General features: G+C 35.1%; 1 protein-coding gene across 4 annotated transcripts in view; it reads left to right on the forward strand.

Annotated features, from left to right (window-relative positions):
• LOC150102142 (uncharacterized) overlaps positions 1–22388 on the forward strand; it is a 385716-nt gene that overhangs the window by 73692 nt on the left and 289636 nt on the right. For all 4 annotated transcript variants that reach the window (XM_090399664.1, XM_090399665.1, XM_090399668.1 and 1 more), the window contains exons 4-5: positions 6223–6398; positions 17382–17482. In XM_090399664.1, coding sequence (XP_090255790.1) covers positions 6223–6398; positions 17382–17482 — 277 coding nt within the window. The remainder of the gene's footprint in view (positions 1–6222; positions 6399–17381; positions 17483–22388) is intronic.

Raw genomic sequence — 22388 nt, forward strand, 5'->3', positions numbered from 1 at the left:
CGCATACAATTCACAATTGAGATTGAAAGTCAGAACACACTTCCTTTTCTAGATACATTTCACACATCTTCCATCCAGCAGTCTTTCCTTCACTCTTTACTGGAAGCTAACACATACTGGCCAATATATACACATAAACTCTTATCATACCTAACACAAAAACTAGGTATCATTAACACACACTAAAAAAAAGGACTTTGCAGATTTTAGGGACACAAAACACACATGTTGAAATGATTATTTTACTTATTATTAATAAAATAATATTTCGACCCCTGTATTGAGGTCATCATCAGAAGGATACATGTGCATGGGCCATCATCCTGATGATGATGACCTCAATACAGAGATCGAAACGTCAAATTGTTATTTTATTAATAATAAGTAAAATAATCATTTCAACACGTGTGTTTTGTGTCCCTTAATTCGGAAATATGAATGCTGATCACCATGTAACCTTAAAAGAAAGGACTTTGCAGATTTGCTCCAGCGAACAATACCATCCTGAGAAATGGCTGCAGCCAAAATACTGTCAACAAAATTCTTCACAAGATCCCACTTAAAAACAAAAATAAACTAGACTATAATAAAACTGTAATTATTCCATACTTTAATTGTATTTCAGTAATATTCTGTTTATTTTATATGATACCCCTTTAAAGTATGGAATGATTACAGTTTTATTATAGTCTAGTTTATTTATTTTAAAGAACTTATTCAACTCATTCAAGGATCCACTTCCTCCGCTGGCCCATCTTGGAGTATACCATATTCATTGTACCTGTAATTTGCCCTATATAGGTGAAACAGGACATACAATTCCTATTAAAAAAAAAGGAACATAAATTGCACATTAAATGTAATAACTATAGTAAATCCAGCTTTTATGATCATGCCCTGAATACTCTACATAGAATTGACTTGTAAGGCACCTGTTGTTGACATCACACCAAAACATGGTATGAACGTAAATTTAAGGAGGCCTGTGAAATTCATATCAACTACTCTAATCTTAACAATAATGATGGTCTAAAAATCTAAAAAATGTGTATACTCTAGATACTACCTTAATATGAAAATTGAAATGTTGGGAAATTAAAGTAATTATTTCTTACACAGTTGTAGTCTCCATAATTTGTTTGAAACGAATAACTGATTGGCTTCAAGTAAGCAGGGAAGTTAGGCAAAGATGCCTACTTTCTTCTCACCTGTTTACTATCTATGTTAATTATTATTATTATTATTATTATTATTTTGACACCTCCAGGGAGTCCAAAGACTCATCGAGGGAGAGTGTGCCGACAGCATCGAACGATTGGCCCCCTTCCAACTACTAACCGCGCTCAAACTTACTTAACTGAGCCATTAGTAGCAGAGGCTCTACCAATCGACCAACCTTGTTAAGGACATCATGCTTGTAGCATTGGATGAGCTTAAGACAGCAATAAGTGGCAGATGGATCAGTAATGTGAGGTACTGATGACACAGTACTCCTCTGTAATAACAAAGAACTGGAATGAATCCTCGACAAAGTTAATGAAATCATTAGGAACAGAAGACTTCAGTTCAATTCTAGCAAGAAAAAGATAATGGTTTCCAAAGGAAATATAGACAAATATAGACATGGAAGCTCCTAAGAAACATGAGTTGTCTTTAACATGTTAAGGTTGAAGACTGGAATATGATATCTGATGATACTGCAACCCTAACAGACTGATCTTGTTTATGGGAAGTTAGTAATAACATAAACTTTTCATATAGTACCATTATAATGTCTTGTACAAAAATCTGGTGATGAAAATTCCATAACTTTTTTTTTTAAATTCAGACAGTCATTGTCTTTTTTTAATACAAAAAAATTAATAAATAAATAAAATAATCAACTGTAATAAACTTTTGAAGTTGTGCCAAGTGCTTATGGCTCATTCTTTATCAATATCAGGCTCATTTTCCTGGCACTATGACAAAGATATCTATTCCAAACCAGAGAATCATTCACATTATGATGTGATCATCTATTATGTATCTACAGCTAACAGAACAAACAAAAACAATGGTCATTTTTATAAAGGAATACAGTTGAGCCAATTAAGTTCCAAATTCTCAGCCCATCCTAATTTTTTCATTATCCAAATAAGAACATACTTAACAGAGCTTAGTGATATGGAGATCTCCTTCAATTTATCTTTTGACCTTTAAATAATTCTATATGAAGTTTATAAATGTTTTAAGCAGTAAAATAAATAATTCACTGTGTAATTAGAATTCCTTATTATTATTATATATACAGGGTGTTCGGGATAAATTTGACAGTTTCGTAAGGAAAAAGAAAATCTTCTTTGTATCTATTAAATTTAATGAATTGACAAAAAAACATTACAGGCAGAGTTAATTACAATACTATCAACAAGATTTACTCAAAATAACCACCATTAGCATCGATCACAGCTTCAATTCTGCTTCGGAACCTCGAACAAGCTGATGCTACAGTCTCCCTGGGAAGGGCCGCAAAAACTGTTTTAATTTTATCCATTAACTGGGCTTTTGTATTACTGGAAGTGCGATTGGTGTCTTTTTCAACTGCGCCCCATACAAAATAATCCATGGGGTTAAGGTCTGGGGAGTTTGGAGGCCAAACATTTGGACTGGTGAAGTCGTAGAAATTTTCAGACAACCATTTTTGACTTTTCCCAGAGGTGTGGCAAGGGGCCGAATCCTGCTGCCATACATACGGCCTACCATTGGCTACCCTTGTTATCCAGGGCTTGACTACAGTTAGCAACTCCACGAACAAAGCCCGAATTCCAATGCCAGGGTTCTTCAACACCTGTTCCTGCAGATTTGCGAGGAATTCTGCTGTACGAACGCAATCAGATCGTCTGCTAGGGATCTTTCTTCTTGCTACATCCTCGTAGTCACCATTGCAAGTCTCTAGTTCATGCCTGATTGTTTTTACTGTATTCAGGGAGCATTGGGCAGCAGTCGTAATATCCTTATTTTGATGGCGGGCACGAATCATCATGATACAAGTTATTCTCTTCCATGATTCAGGTGGGTTCCAGCTATCCATCCTTTCTGACATCTTGTATATGAATGAAGAAGGGTCCAAACTTTTAAATGAAGAGAAGTGTGTGTTAATACATGTAACTTACGGAAAAATATAATTAATTATAAATATGTCAAATTTATCCCGAACACCCTGTATATACAGGGTGACTATAATTAATGAGGAGGTGTTCAGAGGCCCGTAGCGAAAAATGATTGGATGAAATTCAACTAAATTTGGTGTAAGTACACTCTGGAACATGGGGTTTTTATTTACAGAAGATGAAAAAAAAATAGTACAAAATTCTGCTACCAGGGGATATTTGGAGCTATAAGCATGTGGTTTGGGATTAATTAAACAATAATGGCTAGTAGAGATGCAACAAATCAATTTTTCTGTTTTATAACTTACAGATGTGGTTCAGTATGTCCTCCTTTCAGATATTCTAAGAACTACATTCTATGGATGATATTTTCTACTGTGGAATGCAACCGATTTCCATTGATTTGCCTCACATGCTGCATTATTCTGTCTTTCAAGGTTGCTAAATCATGAACGTGTCTTTCATATATCAGTGTTTTTCAGATGGCCCCACAGCCAAAAATCACAGAGATTGAGATCAGGCAAATAAAGTAGCGATGCTGTGGGAAATGCACAACTAATCACTCTGTGTTCTGTGAAGTGTTTTCATAACATTTGCTGTACCGACAATCCAATCTGAGGTGGTGCTCCATCCTGCAAGAATATGGTAGAGTCAAGGCATATTTGCTGCTGCAGTCGTAGAACAACAAAGTTACACAGTATCTCTTGATACCTAACAGCAGAGATGGAACAAGTCACTGGTCCTGTCAGCCGAAGTTCTTCAAAAAAGTATGGGCCAATAATAAATGGTGCAGTTTATTATCAATGAGTGTAAAGGGGTGTGATGGAACACATGAGAGTTATTCACAGCCAAAATGTGGCAGTTATGGGAGTTAACACTACCATTCAGATAAGATTGTGCCAGAATCTTCCACGACCATGCATCATCTACATCCATTCGAACTAAGAACATCGCTTAAACTACAATCGAGTTTTCACATCACCATGAAGCAAAGCTTGAGTATGTGAGATCTTGTAGGGGGAAAAAAATCTCAGCATTTGATGCAGGATTTTCCACACAGTTGAGTATTGCTCAAGTACTGCTGGACCCTTGTGCGTTATTCATTCTGCATTTCACGGCGACAGCTGCAACTTCAACTTTTTGAGAAATAATCCATTTGCACCTTCATCCTGGTCTTACTGCTAATGATCTGCTATTTTCAAATTGTAAAATCATTTCTCTAAAATTTGTCATTGTCATTGGACCTTTATTTCTATCTTTCAAAACACCTGAATTCTCGAAGTGCAGTATTAGCGGTACAGACTCACAGTAGAAACAGTGAGATTATGCAAATAACATGCAATTCTAGCAGCAATTGTCTACTGGTGACAGAATTTTGCACTTTTTTTTCCATTGAATTTCGTCTAATATACTTTTCGCTATTGGGCTCTGAACATATCCTCTTTAATTATGACCACCCTGTATTTCTGGAAAAAGTATGGTCTCTCAGAATGAATTTAAAGATATGTTGAATTTTTATACATTTCCTCATCCATAATCAAACTGACATTAACCCTCCAACTGACCATGACATCTATAGATGTCCAGCTAAATCTGGATATGATTCTGTAACACCTGTTGAATAACATGGATATGAAATGCAATTTGGTCTCACTATTTCATCCACCTCAGCTGGTAGGGGAAGTTAAACAGAGAAAGTTCTTTTATTTACCTTTAATTTGTTCTGTTTTATACAATCTCTGCAGTAAACTCAAATACTAGTAATCACTGATTAATTATCAAAGTTTGCAGTTGTATTTCTTTAAGGTTATAGAATTGGTGGGAAGAAAAAAAAAAGAACAAGTAAGAAATTAAGATTTTTCTACTTCAGGATTATCTGAAGATTTCATGATGTTCCTCACATTTGATATCAATCTAGTAAATGAAAGCTATTTTTGGAAATGGAGCTTCCTCTCTGTCTATCCTACTTAGGCTAAAAAAAAGATATAATGATATATCATTGAAGTCTCATATAAAGATATGAAATTACTAATATTAAAGAAAAAATTTTTAATTTTCACATACCTGTATATGTATTTTTTGAAAGTAAATATGACATGTTATTTGATATAGGACTTGATCTGAGCCAAGATGGTAATATAATTAGTTAAACATGAAGAACCAATAACTACACATAGAAATACTTCATCAGATAGCCAAAAAACATGTAGTAATGAAAAAAAAAATAATAATGAATTAAGCAAACTATGGATTTTAAGAATTTAAAGAACAAAAAAGTCTGTTGTATTTGCAAATCAGAAACATGATAGTGTGCTGGCTGTTTCATATAAAATGTCATGAGATGTAGGATGAAAAAAACCGTGATCTTTTCTGTTGTTTTATGAAATGATGTATTAAGTGAAGTCTGGTTGGCTCAAGTATCTGCAAGTTTTGTTTGGGTTGGTTTGAGAGTCACAAGAAGCAATTTATTTTGTTTATTTGTCACATCAGTTCTTTATCTTCAGCGCATCTCTCCTTATTATATAACATCTCCTCCCAGGTCATCCTTATCTGCAAAAAATACCTACATAAGTATGTAAAATTTAAAAATCTTTCTTTAACATAATAAATCCCATTTAATTTATGTATTTTTAGCATAGGTTGAATAAAAGAGTTGCTCTATTTAGCTTTCTTTTATCAGGTTAATTTGTGATTCCTTTGTAAAATTTTCATATATAATGTGATGTGTAGAATTTGTTGTCATTAAGATGAAAGAAAAAAAAAATTGATTATTTGTAATCTTGTTATTCTTGCTATACTGGTAGGATGTTCTGGGCTTCTGAGCCTAGTTATGTCTAGTGCTTAGCAACTTGCTAAAAATTTAAAATATGCCGTGCACCATGATTATTAGCATAATATAGTAGCACAGCATTTTTTTTTAATAGTGATATATTCATTAAACCCATATACCATTTATATTCTTAAAATCCATATAAAGCAGAAACTATAAATTATAAAAATTTTATGAAACTTGCTCTTTTTAATATTACATTTGAATTTGTTATAGTAAAGCTTATGTTACTTTCATCTACAGGCCACACTTAATGTGATTGCAGATGTCTGTAAATGGCCAGAATGGATGCCAGTACAGCATCTTCGAAACCTGTGTGTTAAAATGTTTGAGGATATTCACCTTCAAAGTGATCCTTTTATGCATTGTGATCAACTGGTTATGTCTTCTAAAAATTCCAAGTTTCCAGTAATGTACAGGTCAGATATAAATTAGTATTGACTGAATTATATGTTACTTGCATGTAAAGTTTACATTGGTACAGTGCCATTTCTTTTGACATCATCATCATACGTATCAAGGATTTAGACCTAGGTATTGCCTGTTCTGGCCTTAGAAGTCATCGTTGAATCGTTTAAGAGGACGTCCTGGTTTTCTTTTTCCTAATGGCTTGTACTTTAAGGCTTGTTTTGGTAATCTTTCTGTTTTCATTCTTTGAACGTGTTCCATCCATCTGTTTATATTTTTTAATTTTTTCTATTACTGGTTCTTGGTTTAATTCTTTCATAATATCTTCGTTTCTTTTGTGATCAAATAGGGTATACTTTGCAGTTTTTCTCATAAACTTCATTTCTGCTGTTGTTAATCTTTGTTTGTCTTTTTGTTTTATTGTCCAGATTTCGCTTCCATACGTTAAGACCAGTAGGGCTAATGTATTGTATACTTTTAGCCTGGTTTGTTTTTGAACTAGGTTTGGTTTAAATATAGAGTTAATTACTCCTGTTATTTTTAAATATTTTGCAATTTTTATGTTTATATCTTTTTCATTTTCATAAGTGATCATACATCCTAGGTAGTTAAATGAATTCACCTGTTCTAAGATCTTGTTATCTAATACTATTTTAGTTCTTGCTGGATCTTGTCCTTTAAAGGCCATAGTTTTTGATTTTTCCGTTGATATTATCATACCATAATCTTTGGATATCTCATTTAGATTTAAAATAGCTTTCTGTAAGTTATCTTTAGAATTTGTAATTATTATTTGGTCGTCTGCAAAGAGGAGAGCGTTTAAGTTAACTGTAGGTGAAAGTTTAATTCCTTGATGTAAATTTTTACTCCATTTTATTATTATTTCATTTAAGTAGATATTAAAAAGAGTTGCTGAGAAGGGACATCCCTGTCGGACCCCTTGGTTTATCTCTCTTGTATATGATAGCTCGTGATTTAATCTTATTTGTATTTGATTATTTTCATATATACTTGTGACAGCTTTTAGGATATTATTTGGTATTTGTCTTTCTTTTAATATGTTAAATAATATGTTTTTTTTAACTTTGTCAAATGCTTTTTCAAAGTCAATAAATGCAATATGTGTTTCTAAATTATATTCTCTTCTTTTCTCTATTATTAATTTTAGGCAGAAGGCTGGGTCTATACATGATTGTCCTTTTCTAAATCCATTTTGTACCTCTAGAATAAAGTTTTCGGAATATTTCATTAGTTTGTTATTTAAGATTCTGCTGTATATTTTGTAACATGAATTTAGTGTACTGATACCTCTATAGTTTTTAGGGTCATCTCTATTACGTTTCTTAAAGATAGGAATCACAATTGCTTTTTTCCATTCTATTGGGGGGATACCAGTTGAGTAAATTTTATTTCAAAATAATAAGAGTCTTCCTTTGAATCTTGTTCCTGCGTATTTATATAGTTCTGAACCTAGCTTATCTTTTCCAGGTGATTTTCTGTTTCTTGTTTCTTTCAGGCTGATTTCTAATTCTTCTTCAGTTATTTCCTTTTCATTTTCGTTAATTGTTTGCCAGTTGTCTTTTTTAAAATATTTGTCTGTCCACAGTTCTGTGTAGTAATTTAGAAATTCTTCTAATTTCAATTCGCTGTTAATTTTATGTTTTCTTTGGTATCTGCATTTAGGTGTTTCAAAATCTTATATACATTGGGTCTTATTTTATATAAATCATGTTCTGAATTAGAAACAAATTTATTCCATGATTCTCTATGTCTTTTTCTGACTTCTCTTTTAGCTATGGCTCTTATCCTTTTATATTCTATTTCATCTTCTAATCTTTTACTGCTTAACCATTTGTGATAGGCTTCTTTTTTCATTTTGATTATTTCTTTGATTGTATCATCTTCAGTTTTTTCTTTTATTGAATTTTTTGGTCTTTCCTAAGCTTTCATTTGCTGCTGCATTTAGTATTGTTTTTATATTAAGCCATTCTATTTCTATTTCTTCATTTTGTTTTATTTTATCTAGATACTGGTTAATTCTTTGTTCATATAGCCATTGTACATTTGTGTCATTCAATAGTCTAGTTTTATAAGCAAATGTTTCAATTTTTCTTTCTGTTCTTGTTACTTGTAGCCATTTAGGTAGTAATCTTAATTTTATTTTAACAAGGAAGTGGTCACTGCTTATTTCATATCCTCTGTGAACTCTAACATCTAGTGATAATTTTGATGTCTTTTCATTTAATATGAAGTAATCTAATATTGATTTCCATCCTCTTGCTGCCCAAGTATATTTATGTATGTCTTTATGTTTATAGAAGGAATTCATTATTTTTAGGTTATTATAAACTACAAAGTCAATCAATTTTTTACCATTCCTGTTTAGAGTATGTTCTCCATGTATTCCTATATTATTATTAATTTTCGTGTTTCCAATTCTTGCATTTAAGTCTCCTGCTAAAATTATGTAATCATTTTTATTTATTTTATTATATATGTTTTGTAGCTGATTATAAAAATCAATATTATCCTGTTCTCTTTTGACATAATTTATTAAATTGTATAAAAGAGATGCTAGAAAAGTACCTATCAGAATAATAAGGAATACTCTTAGGATGATATATTTGACACAAAATTGATTTTGCTTTAATCCTTCAGTCAGAGCAAACGAAATTTGCAAGTGAACATCTTCACGACCATTCATTTCTGCAGACACTTTGTATAATGATTCTTATGATGCTTTTACATTGTTGAATAATAAGGCAATTAATTGAAATCAGTAGCTTCTGTATGCAAGTAATACAAGTAGAGTGGTTGTGAAGATTCTCTACTTGCAAACTTTGCTTACTTACACTTGATAAAGGATTAAAATAAGAATATAATTTCTTTTCAAGTATATACTATACTTGAAAAGAAATTATATTATCTCAATTTCTCATTTGAGAGTATTTTAATAATGTAATGATACACCATTTTAATGTGGGAATTTTTTTTTAACCCACACACGAGAGAGAGATACAAAAACATATAGCACATCAGTACCATGTGTGAGGTGCACATAAGGGTTTAAGAAACCTATTAACATTCTTCTTAAAGAGCCATACGTTGAAAAAATTGTTGGGAAACACATTATGGGAAAGGCCATTTCAGATGACAGAGATAGATGGAATAAATGAGGAAGAGGAGAGGCAGGTTTGATGAGTTGGCAGTTGTATTATAAAGGATGTCGGACATCTGCTTTTGTTTTAATTGCTTTAACAGGCCTAACAGCAACTGGAAGAATAATGTTTACCAATTTACTGGAGAAATTACCACGGAAGTATACCTGTAGAAGAGACACAGAGCTGAAGCACTGCATCTGTGAGATAGAAGTTGAAGTGAGCCTATTTGAGAAGGGGTCATCTATGAGGTGAATTGCTTTCCTCTGAAGAATTATTAAGGAGGTTTTAGGTGCACCACCTCAAATGTGTGAACAGTATTCTAATGAGGGTGGATTTGGGATTTCTACAGGGTTAGTAGCTAGCACTTGTACAGAGGTGAGTGATGTAGGCTAAAATATCAGTTTTGGATCTGGATTAGCAAAATCCATACTGATGGTGGCTTTTTAACTGGCGAGCTTCTAGGTAGTGAAGAAGTTGACCACTTATAACTTTCTCCATTATTTTCGAGAGGATTGAGGTGCTGGTAGTTGGATGGTAAGCTTTTGTCTCCCTTTTTTTTTTGGAATGGATTGGATATAATAATTTCCATGAGATGGAGTAGGTGGCAACTGAGTAGAGAAGATTGAAGAGATGATAGAGGACAGATGTTACCTCTGGAGCACAGCATTTGAGTACAATAGGAGAGATGCCATCAGGACCAGACAACTTTATAGTGTTCAGGATGTCTAATATTCTTATGTCTTTCTGCCGAAAGTCCACAGGAGCCATATGGTGCCCAGTTGCTGGTATGGAAGGAGGTGATTTGCCTTCATCGTATGTAGGGTAATAGGCATATTATACTTAACACGTATAATATACCGTATTTTCTGGTGTATAAGATGCTCCTATGTATAAGACGATAAGACGCACCCAAGAAATTTAATACAATTTTCTGGAAAAAACCTAAAACCTAACACAAAATATCTCAACACGTCAACTCAATACTGATAAACATTGGTAACTGATTACTTGGATAAGATATTATGAAATTTGAATAGGGACTCCCAGTTCACAGCCAATGACGTGCTAGAAGTCACGTGAAGGTCACACATCAATTTGATTGCACCATTAACCGCCTACAAAGATCTTGGAACATAAAAGGGAGTGCTTATGACTTTGAAAAGAGGAAACAATCTTTACCTTCATTATATAAGACGCACCCCATTTTTAAGATTAGAGGAAAACATGTATATTACATAGAAGTTGTTATAGGTATGAGAGACTATTTTTAAAATCAGCTTCAGATATGAAGCACCCTCCAATATCAACAAGTATGGTTGCATTAATTTACCAAAGATCTGGGAGACTATCATTTTAGGATTTGATAGGCTGACTTCCCTAAATAAACTTTACAGTTATCTGACCCACAGATGGTGCAATGTAGTTTTATTAGTTTTGTTTTCAGTTACAATCTAGTTTGCCAGATTGTAACTGAATTACTTACTTCAGTGCTGTGTACTTGTCACAGTTATAATTGTGCTCTGATGATACTGTGTAGAAAACCATTGAAATATTCTGGAGTTTAATAAATGTGTTTTTTCTTCTCTTGGTTTTCTTTATACCATGAAGCATTATTATGAATAATCAATGATGCCTAAACCTTTCTATACATATAAGCAAACAAAGTTTGCCCATGAAGTATTTTCATGACTACTCTACTTAATTATACATTGGCTACTCTAATTATATATTGGGTTTTATCCACGTGTTAGCAAACAAAGTTTGCACCTGAAGTACTTTCAGGACTGAGACAACTCATGGTAAAGGTGGTATAAGTTCTCGTTACTTGCCTTAGTATCTCCCATAATGCAAAGCACATCTCCTTGCAGACATGTATAATGTTATGCATTAAGGGAAGGGCCACTACCTAGACCTGTTTCGAGCTTTACTGAGGTCTCATCAGCGGGAGCCAGACCCAGAGGTGGTGATAATAAGGTGGAAGTAATGGAGAAGTCATATTTACCTATACAAGTTGCCAAAGGGTGTCAGACCCTATTATTAAAATTCTCTGGCTTAGAGATAAGTTTATGGAAGTTTTTTCAGTTGGCTATGCTACTATTGATGATATATTAGGTTTTATCCTTTATCCATGTGTTAGCAAACAAAGTTTGCACCTGAAGTACTTTCAGGACTGGGGCAACTTGTGGTAAAGGTGGTATAAGTTCTCATTCACTTGCCTTAGTATCTCCCATAATGCAAAGCACATCTCCTTGCAGACATGTATAATGTTATGCATTAAGGAGAGTTGCCCCAGTCCTGAAAGTACTTCAGGTGCGAACTTTGTTTGCTAATACTTGGATAAAGGATAAAACTCAATATATAATTAGTAGCATAGCCAAGTGAAAAAACTTCTATACTACTTATAAACTGTTGGCTACTACTTAGACTATTTTTGACAATTTTTCTAGGGTTCTCATCAGTGGGAGATAAACCGAGGAAGATACAAAAGTTAAATCAATGCAGAAGTCATATTTTACATAGAGGTTACCTCTCCTCTCAGCAACTCAGATGACAACCTTCTGCAAGTTTCCAGCCTTATAGAATGCCTCTCCTCTGACCACACCCAACCTTATGTCCTCTGGCATTACAGTGTGTGATTATCGCTAGAACTAATACACTCTTTTCCATGGCATGACTATTACTTCAGCACTTCTGACCCAGACAACTGCACTGAGCAAGTCACAGTAATCATCCACAGAGGCATTCCATCCAGAATTCCCATCCACTTTCCAAGCCCTAGTGCAACAGAAGGTGCATGAAGGCAGTCAAAGAAAACACTCAATTTTCTTTGACTACTTGGGGTTTTTGATGCAAGTGGCTTGCATCAAAAACTCCAAGCTTCATACTCAGCCTATATGGAAACATGCAATAAATGTAAATGAACTATCAGCAAATCCAAATCCATAAAGGGTGGAAAACTTGTCTCTTGTTAAAACGATAGCTGTGCCTTCCTTGGTCCCTCACAAAGGTCATCGAATGCAACTTCTGCTCACCTACATTCCTCTCTCACATCCATATGGCACCACTGTTGCAGCACCCAAAGAAAATGCTGACCTCCTAGCATCACTCTTTTTTTCTTTTGAGGCAACTGATGTGAAGTAAACACCCACAGTGGGTCGGATAACTATAAAGTTTATTTAGAAAAGTCAGCCTATCAAATCTTAAAATGATAGTCTCCCAGATCTTTGGTAAATTAATGCAACCATACTTGTTGAAGTTGGGAGAGTGCTTCATATCTGAAGCTGATTCTAAAAATAGTCTCTCAACTTCTATGTAATATAGTTTTCCTCTATTTAATAAAATATGGAGTAACCATAGCATGGTCTGCAAATCTCAACATGCTATACAGATTATCATGGATGTAATTTTTGTGCTCTTACAAGTATATGATACTTGTTAAGTATAATATGCATATTACCCATACAGAAAAACTTTATATCATCACATTTCTGTGTATAATGTGAATATTGTTATCTAGTTTTATTCTGAACTTATTCATTTTGTAACCTAATTGAATAGTCCTTTGTAGTATTTTATTGTTCAAGTAAAATTTTGATTAAGCAATTGACACAAGGAGAGAAATCTATTGCTACTTCTGATCATCTGGATAATTTCCTGTGGTTCAGTGGTAAATGTGGTTGCAGTTATTTACTGCAGTTCTTTGCAAGTCATTCAAATTCCAAGTCACTCTTTGAGAATGGAAATTTCAAGTTAATCAGCTTTAAAAACAGAACGTCATTATTAAAGATTAGCAAATCTGTAATGTAATTTTTTGTTAAGGAATAACTGAATATGAACAGATAAGTGTTTTGTCGTTTTTGTTCAATCACATTCAGAGATATATACGAAGATATATATATATATATTCAGAGATATATGCATTCAGAGATATATATGAAGATATATATATATATATGTTCAGAGATATATGCATTCAGAGATATATACGAAGATATATATATATATATATTCAGAGATATATATGAAGATATATATATATATTCAGAGATATATACGAAGATATATATATTCAGAGATATATATGAAGAGGAGGAGAGAATAGGAACATTAGAAGAGAGGAAATGAGAGAGAGTTATGGGATTGATAGAAGAGGAGAGAATAGGATAAGTGGAATAGAGAGTGAGAAAGAGTTATGTGGATGATAGAAGAGGAGAGAGAGATATGGGAATGGGAACAGTGGAAGAGAGGGAATGAGAGAGAGTTATGGGAATGATAGAAAAGGAGAGAATAGGAATAGTAGAAGAGAGGGAATGAGAGAGAGTTATGGGAATGATAGAAGAGGAGAGAATAGGAACAGTAGAAGAGAGGGAATGAGAGAGTTATGGGAATGATAGAAAACAAGAGAATAGAAACAGTAGGAGAGAAAGAGAATGAGAAGAATGCGAGAGAGCACTGGAACCAGGGATAGAGTGATGTCAGGAAGGTAGATAAGTAGGGGGAACACAGAGAGGAAGTGTTAGAAAAGAAGTGTGAGCAATCGAGGAACAGAGTGGTAAGAGGTGTAATGTATGGGGACTCAATGATATGTGGTGTTTAAGATAGGATGCGTGAGGAGTGTTTGCCTGGAGGAATGATTGAAAGTGTGGCATTGGCAATTAGGAGGGGTGAAAGGGTGGATGAGTTGATTGTGATGGTAGGAACAAACGACTTGAGAGGTAATGTAAATTGGGCAGCGAGAAATATGAGATTCTTGCTTGAGGTTGTACGAAAGAAGATGCAGAGAGGAAAGATAGTGTGCATGTTGCCCAGATATGATAGTGACGAGCTGAGCTGAAGAGTAGTAATATTGAATAACATAATAGCTAGAATGTGTCAGAAGAGAGAATTGGAATATGTGGATGCTTGGAGGGTGTTTGAGGATAGAAAGGAATTGTATGCGAGAAACTGCTTGCATTTGAACGAGGAAGGACGTAGGCATCTGGAGAGATTGCTGTCCTGAACGAATCAGTGTGTGTGTCAATGCAGGGAAACTAGAATGCCCAGGGTGGATGGTAGCAGGGGGTGACCTCTTGTAGGAATGTGTACTTGGGAGAAGGGGAGGGGATAATGCTGGGTATAGAAACAGTGGCATTTTTATGTTTTATACTAATGCCAGGAGTATCTGGAATAAAGGAGAGGAATTGGTGGTGCTGATAGCTTCAGCCTAGCCAAAGATTATTGGGATCACTGAGACATGGTTGATAGAAGAGGATATAATAACAGGAATAGAAGTAGCAGGGTACAGCATTTTTTGGCAGGATAGGAAGGGAAAGTGTAGTGGTTTAGTACTGCTTAAGATAAGTGATGACTCTTCTAAGAGTGGAGACTTTGGAAGACACTAATGATTTTGAAAGCATATCGTGTGAGGTAGACGTGGGCAAGACAGTATATTTAGTGGGGTGTTGCTACAAACCAAGGAGCACAGAGGGTGGAGAGCAGGAGATGTTTAGACAGTTGAGCTTGGCAAGTGCAAGAAGAATGATTGTTATGGGAGATTTTAACTACAGCAGTATAAATTGGGGAGAGAAAGATGCATGTAGCAATAAGGGAACGGAATTTTTAGAATTTTTGAGGGACAAATGTCTCAGGCAACATGTAATAGAGGGAACAAGAGGTTCAAGAGTTTTGGATTTGGTCATAGCATCAGAAGAGTTTATAATAACTGAGATGACATCTCTCCCACCAGTTGTTAGCAGCAATAGTAAGCTGTATTCCACAGTGATGAAGAGGACACAATTTGGAGTAAAGCGGATGAAAAATAATATCAAACAGGAACTGCATACGAAAAAGAGGCTATGGAAGAGATATAAGGAGACAGGTGAAAAGCAGATGCATGAAGAATATAAGACACAGGCCAGGAGAGTGACTAGTATGGTAAGGAAGGCAAAACTGGAATATGAGAAGAGATTGGCCTTAAGATCCAAAGAAAATCCTAGGGAATTTTTTAGCTGTGTGGCCAGTAGGAGGAGAAATGATTGTGGAAGAATGGCATTATGGGATAAAAATGGGATAAAAATAAAAACAGAGCACTGATGCAAAGGACATAGTGGAATTGTTCAATGAACACTTTATTGGAGTATTTCATCCTGGAGGAGTAAATTTTAATACTAGAGGTATAGGGCAGGTTCGAGGTTTAGAGGTGCAGGAGGAGAGTGTGTTCCAAATACTGAGTACTCTGGATGTCAGTAAAGCTTTGGGACTGGATGGCATTTCACCACGAGTTTTGAGAGAATATGCTAAAGAACTGACAGCTCCTTTGACCTAACTTTTCAATGAAAGTCTGGCTACGGGAAAGGTGCCCAGGGAACGGAAGGAAGGTAAGATATTCCATTGCATAAGGGCGGTAGCAGACTGGAAGTGTCTAATTACAGGCCAGTTTGTGTGTCATCAGTAGTTGTTAAGATCTTGGAGAAATTAGTGAGGGACTGTACACAGCATTGGGTAGATGAGGGTAATGTTATCTGTGAGAGTCAACATGGATTTGTAAAAGGATTCTCTTGTTTTAATAATATGCTATCCTTTTATAATAAAGTTACAAGAGCAGTAGATGAGGGAAAGGCATATACTGCCATTTTCTTGGATTTAGCGAAGGCATTTGACAGGGTTCCACATGATAAGCTGATGTTTAAGTTGCAGCACATAAGTTTGGATGTCAGGTAGATCAACTGGATTCAGGATTGGCTGTTTGATAGGTATCAGAGAGTTGTGTATGGTGGGACAGTTTCAAGGAAGCAGAGGGTTACAATTGGGGTCCCACAAGGCTCAGTAGTGGGACCTATATTGTTTAACCTTTATATCAATGACATTGTCAGTGGATTGCAGGGGGTTATTCAGTTATTTGTGGATGATGTGAAGCTGGGAAGGGTTATTAGTAATAGTGCAATGTGGTAGCCCTGCAAGAGGATTTGAATCAGTTATACAGATGGGCAAATGAATGGGGATGTTGGTTTAATGCAGCAAAATGTAAGGTCTTGAAGTTTGGGACATCGATGGGATGCTGCATACTCTATTGGAGGAGCTATACTGGAGTTAGTTAGGGCAGACACTGACCTGCAGAGATATGAGTTATCATTCTGTTGTAAAAGACCCTGATCAGACCACACTTAGACTATTGTTGTCATATTTGGTCCTCAGGATTTGAATTAACTGTGGAAAGGGTACAAAGGCGAATAACAAAGATGGTTTCAGGACTGTACAATGTAGTTATGAGGATCTGCTGAGGGAATGTGGACTGCAGAGTTTGATAGATAGAAGAAGGAGAGGTGATATGATTGAGACTTTTAAACTGTTGAGAGGTATTTACAGGGTTGACACTGGAGAGTTTTTGGTTGAACAGCGGAAAGGATTGATGACGGGGGGGTAATTCCTGGAAGTTACGATAGAAAACTGTGAGCAAGAGGATGAGGAGTGGTTTCCTTGCATGGAGGGTGGTTGAATGCATTGCCTGATAGAGTGGTGAGAGCGAGAACAGTCAGTGAGTTTAAGGAGTGGTATGATAGACTTTGTGTTTCCTAGGGCCTCCCACGATGAAGCTTGATAGACTTTGTGTTTCCTAGGAAGGACCTCCCGCGATGAGTCTTTTGACTCCATGGAGGCCTGAATAATAATAATACCTTCCTTAATTTTCCTTAAAGTTGTATTACCGAGTTGATATGTTTAGTTTATTTTTAAATCTACAAGTTTGGATCTGTTAATTGATTCTAAATTTAGACAAAATCTGTATGAATTGAACTAAGCAATTACTGATTTTATGAAGTATGTATAATATATAACTGAAAACTTTCTTATTTTCAGATTTGGATATCTTCAGAGAAATGATGTTGGCTGGATCCTTCTATGGCATGTTAAAAAACTTGAATGGTATTTCTTCTTGACTCAGCCAGCAGGGAAAGATGGTGAGTTAATGTTGGTAATAATTTGATTAAAAGATTAACTGACTTCTTCACTAGATGAACTTGCCACTTCAATGGACAAACTCTTCTACTCACTCACTTCTATGTGAGCAACAAATATGGCTCTCAACTAATCACACACATGCAAAAATTCAGCATGGATGCTCTCATGTCCTCTCCATCACCTTCCACATTAGGAAAAATCCATCAACTAGTATAGCACAATTTTCAGACGTTTATAGGCTTTTATCATACTCTCCCCCCTTTCTACTGTTTAGGATTGTCTACAGTTTGCATGCTCTCTCTGTCCTCATAATCTACATTCCATAATCTTGATATCATTTTTGTTTTCTTTGCATCCTCTCCACAGCTTTTTCATCCCTTTAGAACAAAACTCACACTAAGTTAGGGTTCATAGCAAATCACATCAGTGAAGTTAAGTAAGCTAAATTTTTCAACTATAAAAAGATAAGATTGAGTGCAATCACAACACTACTAGGTTATAATTCCTTTCACAAATTATTCACTGAATGCACATTAAACATTAATACTCTATCAATAGCTATCTTAATTCAAAATTTCATTGGTCAATTCTAGTCATTCTCAATCAAAATACTGCCTATCAACAATTTTTCTTTGTTCCACGGGGTTTAACTAATTCAATCAAATTCTCACTTAAAAGTTCTATAGTAAAATGTCCTTAGCTTACAATCTACACAAAGTTCTCTTTCTTCAAAGCAATCTTAACATAGAATGAAATTCTTTACATTACACTATCCTTTCTGACTGTCTTGACGCTATCACATGTAGATCTGCGTTACCTTCCTGTATATCTATCAGCTGTCTCTGCACCTGGCGATGCAGTACGCTGTCCTTGAATCACTTCTGGACTTCAGCATGTTTTCTATCGTTTCTCAGGAAACTTTTTCCGTTCTCTACAGTGGGACTTTTTGCAAAGGCTCGCTTCTGCATAGGCCGTCATATCACGGTCAGCTTCGCTTGGAAATCTTTAAGCCTTCTCAGAAATAGGCCTTGTCGTCCGACATCGTTGTAATCGACCCACCACTCTCTCACGAATCACCGACAAACCTCCGAAGCTGGAATCCAGGAACTGAAGAAGAAAAAAGCCCCGTAATATCGTGCGCATCGTCCTTTATTCATCCTTTCGTGCACCTTCTATTCAATGCATCTTTTACCGCACGAACCTCACAGGTTACCGTATTCCAGGTAGTCGTTCTGACATCACCTTCCACGTAGGTACAGTCTCCGGCGCTATGCTCGACTCATACAGATTACATACGATTATTTTGGATTACTACTTATTATCCGTTTGGAAAATTCTCAATGTTCTAGACAGCTTAATGGGATTTAAAATAATTTAACAATTCCCTTACACAATTCTCACTATTGTAGCGCAAAATTCTCTGCTTCTGAATTCAGTTATACAGGAATGAACTTCAGTATATAGCACATATAGAATACATATTATCACGTGACACAAGGAAATTTTCATAATTATGTGCTTGATGTGCAGGTATCTCCTTAATTAGTAATGTTTAGTATGTTAAATCCTGAATAAAGAATTTGCTTGTAAGGATCTCCATTCAGGATCTAACAACACACTCTTTCCATTCCTGTGAAATCTTGTTAAAAAATCCTTAAGGATTATCTAGATGTAACCATATTGTATCTAACATGAAAACCAATAGGTTAATTTGGAAAAAAATTGTCACTAGGAGGCTAGTAATGATACATAGTAAATTATGTAGTACTATTATAGTACTAACTGCTACTCAAATTATACAATTAGATCAGGGACCTTCCTTTGACCATTATTTTAGCATATGTGCTAATATCCCATCTGATCCTATTGCCAGTTTGTTATTCAGGTTATGCAGCAGCTCTTGAATTTACTTCTTATGCACATCTCTTTCTCTCTTCATCTGAGGTAGTGATAAGCACTGTGTTCCATATTGCTTACACCAGGGTGATAGTTTTCAGTGAAGTGAGTGCTCATTATTTGAACAATTGCATCTGTTTCTGACACAATGGTATCATATACATTCACCGAAATTAATCTTCCACATTCATTCTTTCTTTTACTTGTAACATAATGGCAAAATTGTTTTGGCTTGCCTTTAGCTTGCATAGCCTTTCATATTCCAACTAATCTTTCTCCACAAATAAATTTGTGGCCTGTGCATTATATATATCACAAGTTCATCCTTATTCTCAGGACATTCCTCCACATCATTTTCTTATTATTATATTCTTACTTAATAAAGTTGCACATTCATTTCACTCTTACCCTATTTCTTTTCAAACTCTAGGGACACATTCAGATACAGCATTGTTTATGCATCTTTTCCAAGTTTTCCATGCACTGTCTATATCCTTCCCATTCAGTAACTAATAACATTTGACTGAATATAGTATTCTTCTCAGTTTGTTGTGAATTCAGGCTTTGTAGTTTGGCAGTAATCTGTCCTAATCGAAACATCTATATCTACTTCCAGGTTAGTTACAGAATGATCACTGTCACCAACTGGTAGCAAGACAGTCACATTCTTAACTGAGATACCTTCTGACACTTTGATTAAATATAACCCTCTCTGACATAAAATTCCTCTTTCACATGTAGCTTGAGAAAGTTATCTTGCAGCAGCTCGGTAATCTCCTTTATTCCTATCATAAGTTTTCTGCTATACATTCAGTTTTCAAATAAGTCACCCATAATGATTATTTTTTTGGTAATCATTATGGATCGAACTTTCAAATTCTCCTTCGGTATTCTTGTACAAATCCTCTATATACTCTTTCCATCTTTTTTGCACCTCATCTTCTTCCATCAGACATTTACCAGAATTACTTTTTTTTTACATCTCCTAATCTAGCAATAAACTTCCCTGTAACATCATTTATTTTTCTAAACAGATCTCTTGTTCTAACCATAATATTGCTTTCTTCAGTTTCCTTGTACCTTTTGTTTATCCTTATCTTTCCTAGCCTGTCTTTGGAAATCTGCACTCAGTTGGCTGACCCTTTTTTTTCCCCTCTGAAGTTTCATTTTCTTTTTTCCTCTGCTATTTGAATAGCTTCTTCTGACAGCCATTTGCAGTTTTTCTTTCTTGTTACTTTATTAACAATCTTCTTTGCTGCATCTATGACTATACAAGGATGGTCTGAAAAGTTCTCAGCCTAACAATGAAAAAACGAATTTATAATTTCAAATTTATTTTTATTTTTCAACATAATCTCCCGTGAGACTAATACATTTATTCCAGCGATGTTCCAGTGCCATTATCCCATCCCTGTAGTGGTTCTCAGTAAGATCTGCAATCGCATCTTGATTCGAAGAAAAACGCTGACCAGTGAGGAAGAGTTTTAGTTTTGGAAAGAAATAGAAGTCAGAGGGAGCCAAACCTGGGGAATAGGGCAAATGTTCCAAGAATTCATAGTGCAGATCCCTTAATTTTCCTATTGCCAAAGCACCTTTGTGCGCAGGTGCCATTGTCCTAATGAAAGATGAATTTTTTATTCTGCAAACTGGGTCTTTTCTCACGAATTTTTTCGTCTAGTCTGGTTAAAAGATCGGAATAATATTCCCCGGTTATTGTTTTATCCTTTTCAAGATAATTAATAAACAAAATGCCTTTAGCATCCCAAAACACTGATGCCATGACCTTTCTTGTTGATGGAAACAATTTTGTCTTCTTTGGCACTGAACAACTGGCTTCTGTCCACTGTTTTGACTCTGTTTGTATTCTAGTGTGTAATGGTGAATCCAAGTATCATCCATAGTAATAAATCGACGCACAAAATAAGTTTTATTCTTGTTAAAAAACACCCCAAGCACTGTTCAGAGATTTTCATGTGAGTGCATTTTTGATCTCCTGTGAGCAAGCGTGGCACCCATCTTGCGCAAAGCTTTTTCATATGCAATTCTTTGTGCAAAATATATTGCACACGTTCGTTTGAAATGCCTATAGTCTCAGCAATTTCATGCACTTTGACTCGCCGATCATCCAATACCATATCGTGCACTTGATCAATGATTTCTGGTGGTGTTACGCTTTTTGAACATTCTTCACGTGGATAAACTTTTATGAACTTCGAATGAATTTCTTTTGGCGTTAAACCTTCTTTTACAAAGAATTTCATAACAGCTTGATACTCAATTTTATCCATTTCAAGGGATACAGACAACACTTTTGATTCAGACAGCTGTATAAAACAAACTACTTTATAGAATGACTTGCAATTTCACATGGATTCTTATGACAGATGTACCAACTTAGAAAAAAAAATCTTGTTGATAGTGTTGCCATCTATGGTGGAGGCCGATAACTTTTCAGACCACTCTCATATATTTTGTTTCTTCTCATAGTTCTTCTAATTCTCTTCCTGTCTTTTCCAAACTTTTTAATTTCTTTCCAACTTACTTTAAATGCTTCATTTATAGGATGTAAACCAAATTTGATACTGTCCTTTTGTTTCTTCTTAGCCCTTAATTTCAATTTAACTTCAGCTATCAATAATTCATGATCTGTCCCACAGTCTGCACCAGATAGTGTTTTTACTGCTTGGATAGCACTTGTCCACCTTCTGCTGGCAAGCAACAACATAATTAATCTGATTTCTGTATTCTCGATTAGATGTGTACAATGTTGTTGTGTTGAATGATATGTACAATGTTTTTATGTTGTTGGAAGCAATAAATTTTGCATTAAAGCAACTGTTCTCAACACAAAACTCCAACATCCTTTTTACTGCTTCATTCCTCAGTCCTAAACCAAAATTTCCAGTGATTCCTAGTTCTTCTTTCTCCTACTTTTGTATTCCAATCACCTTCTTTCACTACGCGTTATTCCTGCTTCCTATACAGGGTCTGCGTGTTACTTAGATGCAA

Source organism: Typopeltis vanoorti, chromosome 10 (assembly GCF_054136105.1).
Source record: "Typopeltis vanoorti isolate ZY-2024b chromosome 10, IOZ_Tvanoo_1.0, whole genome shotgun sequence".
In the NCBI taxonomy this organism is placed as follows: domain Eukaryota; kingdom Metazoa; phylum Arthropoda; class Arachnida; order Uropygi; family Thelyphonidae; genus Typopeltis; species Typopeltis vanoorti.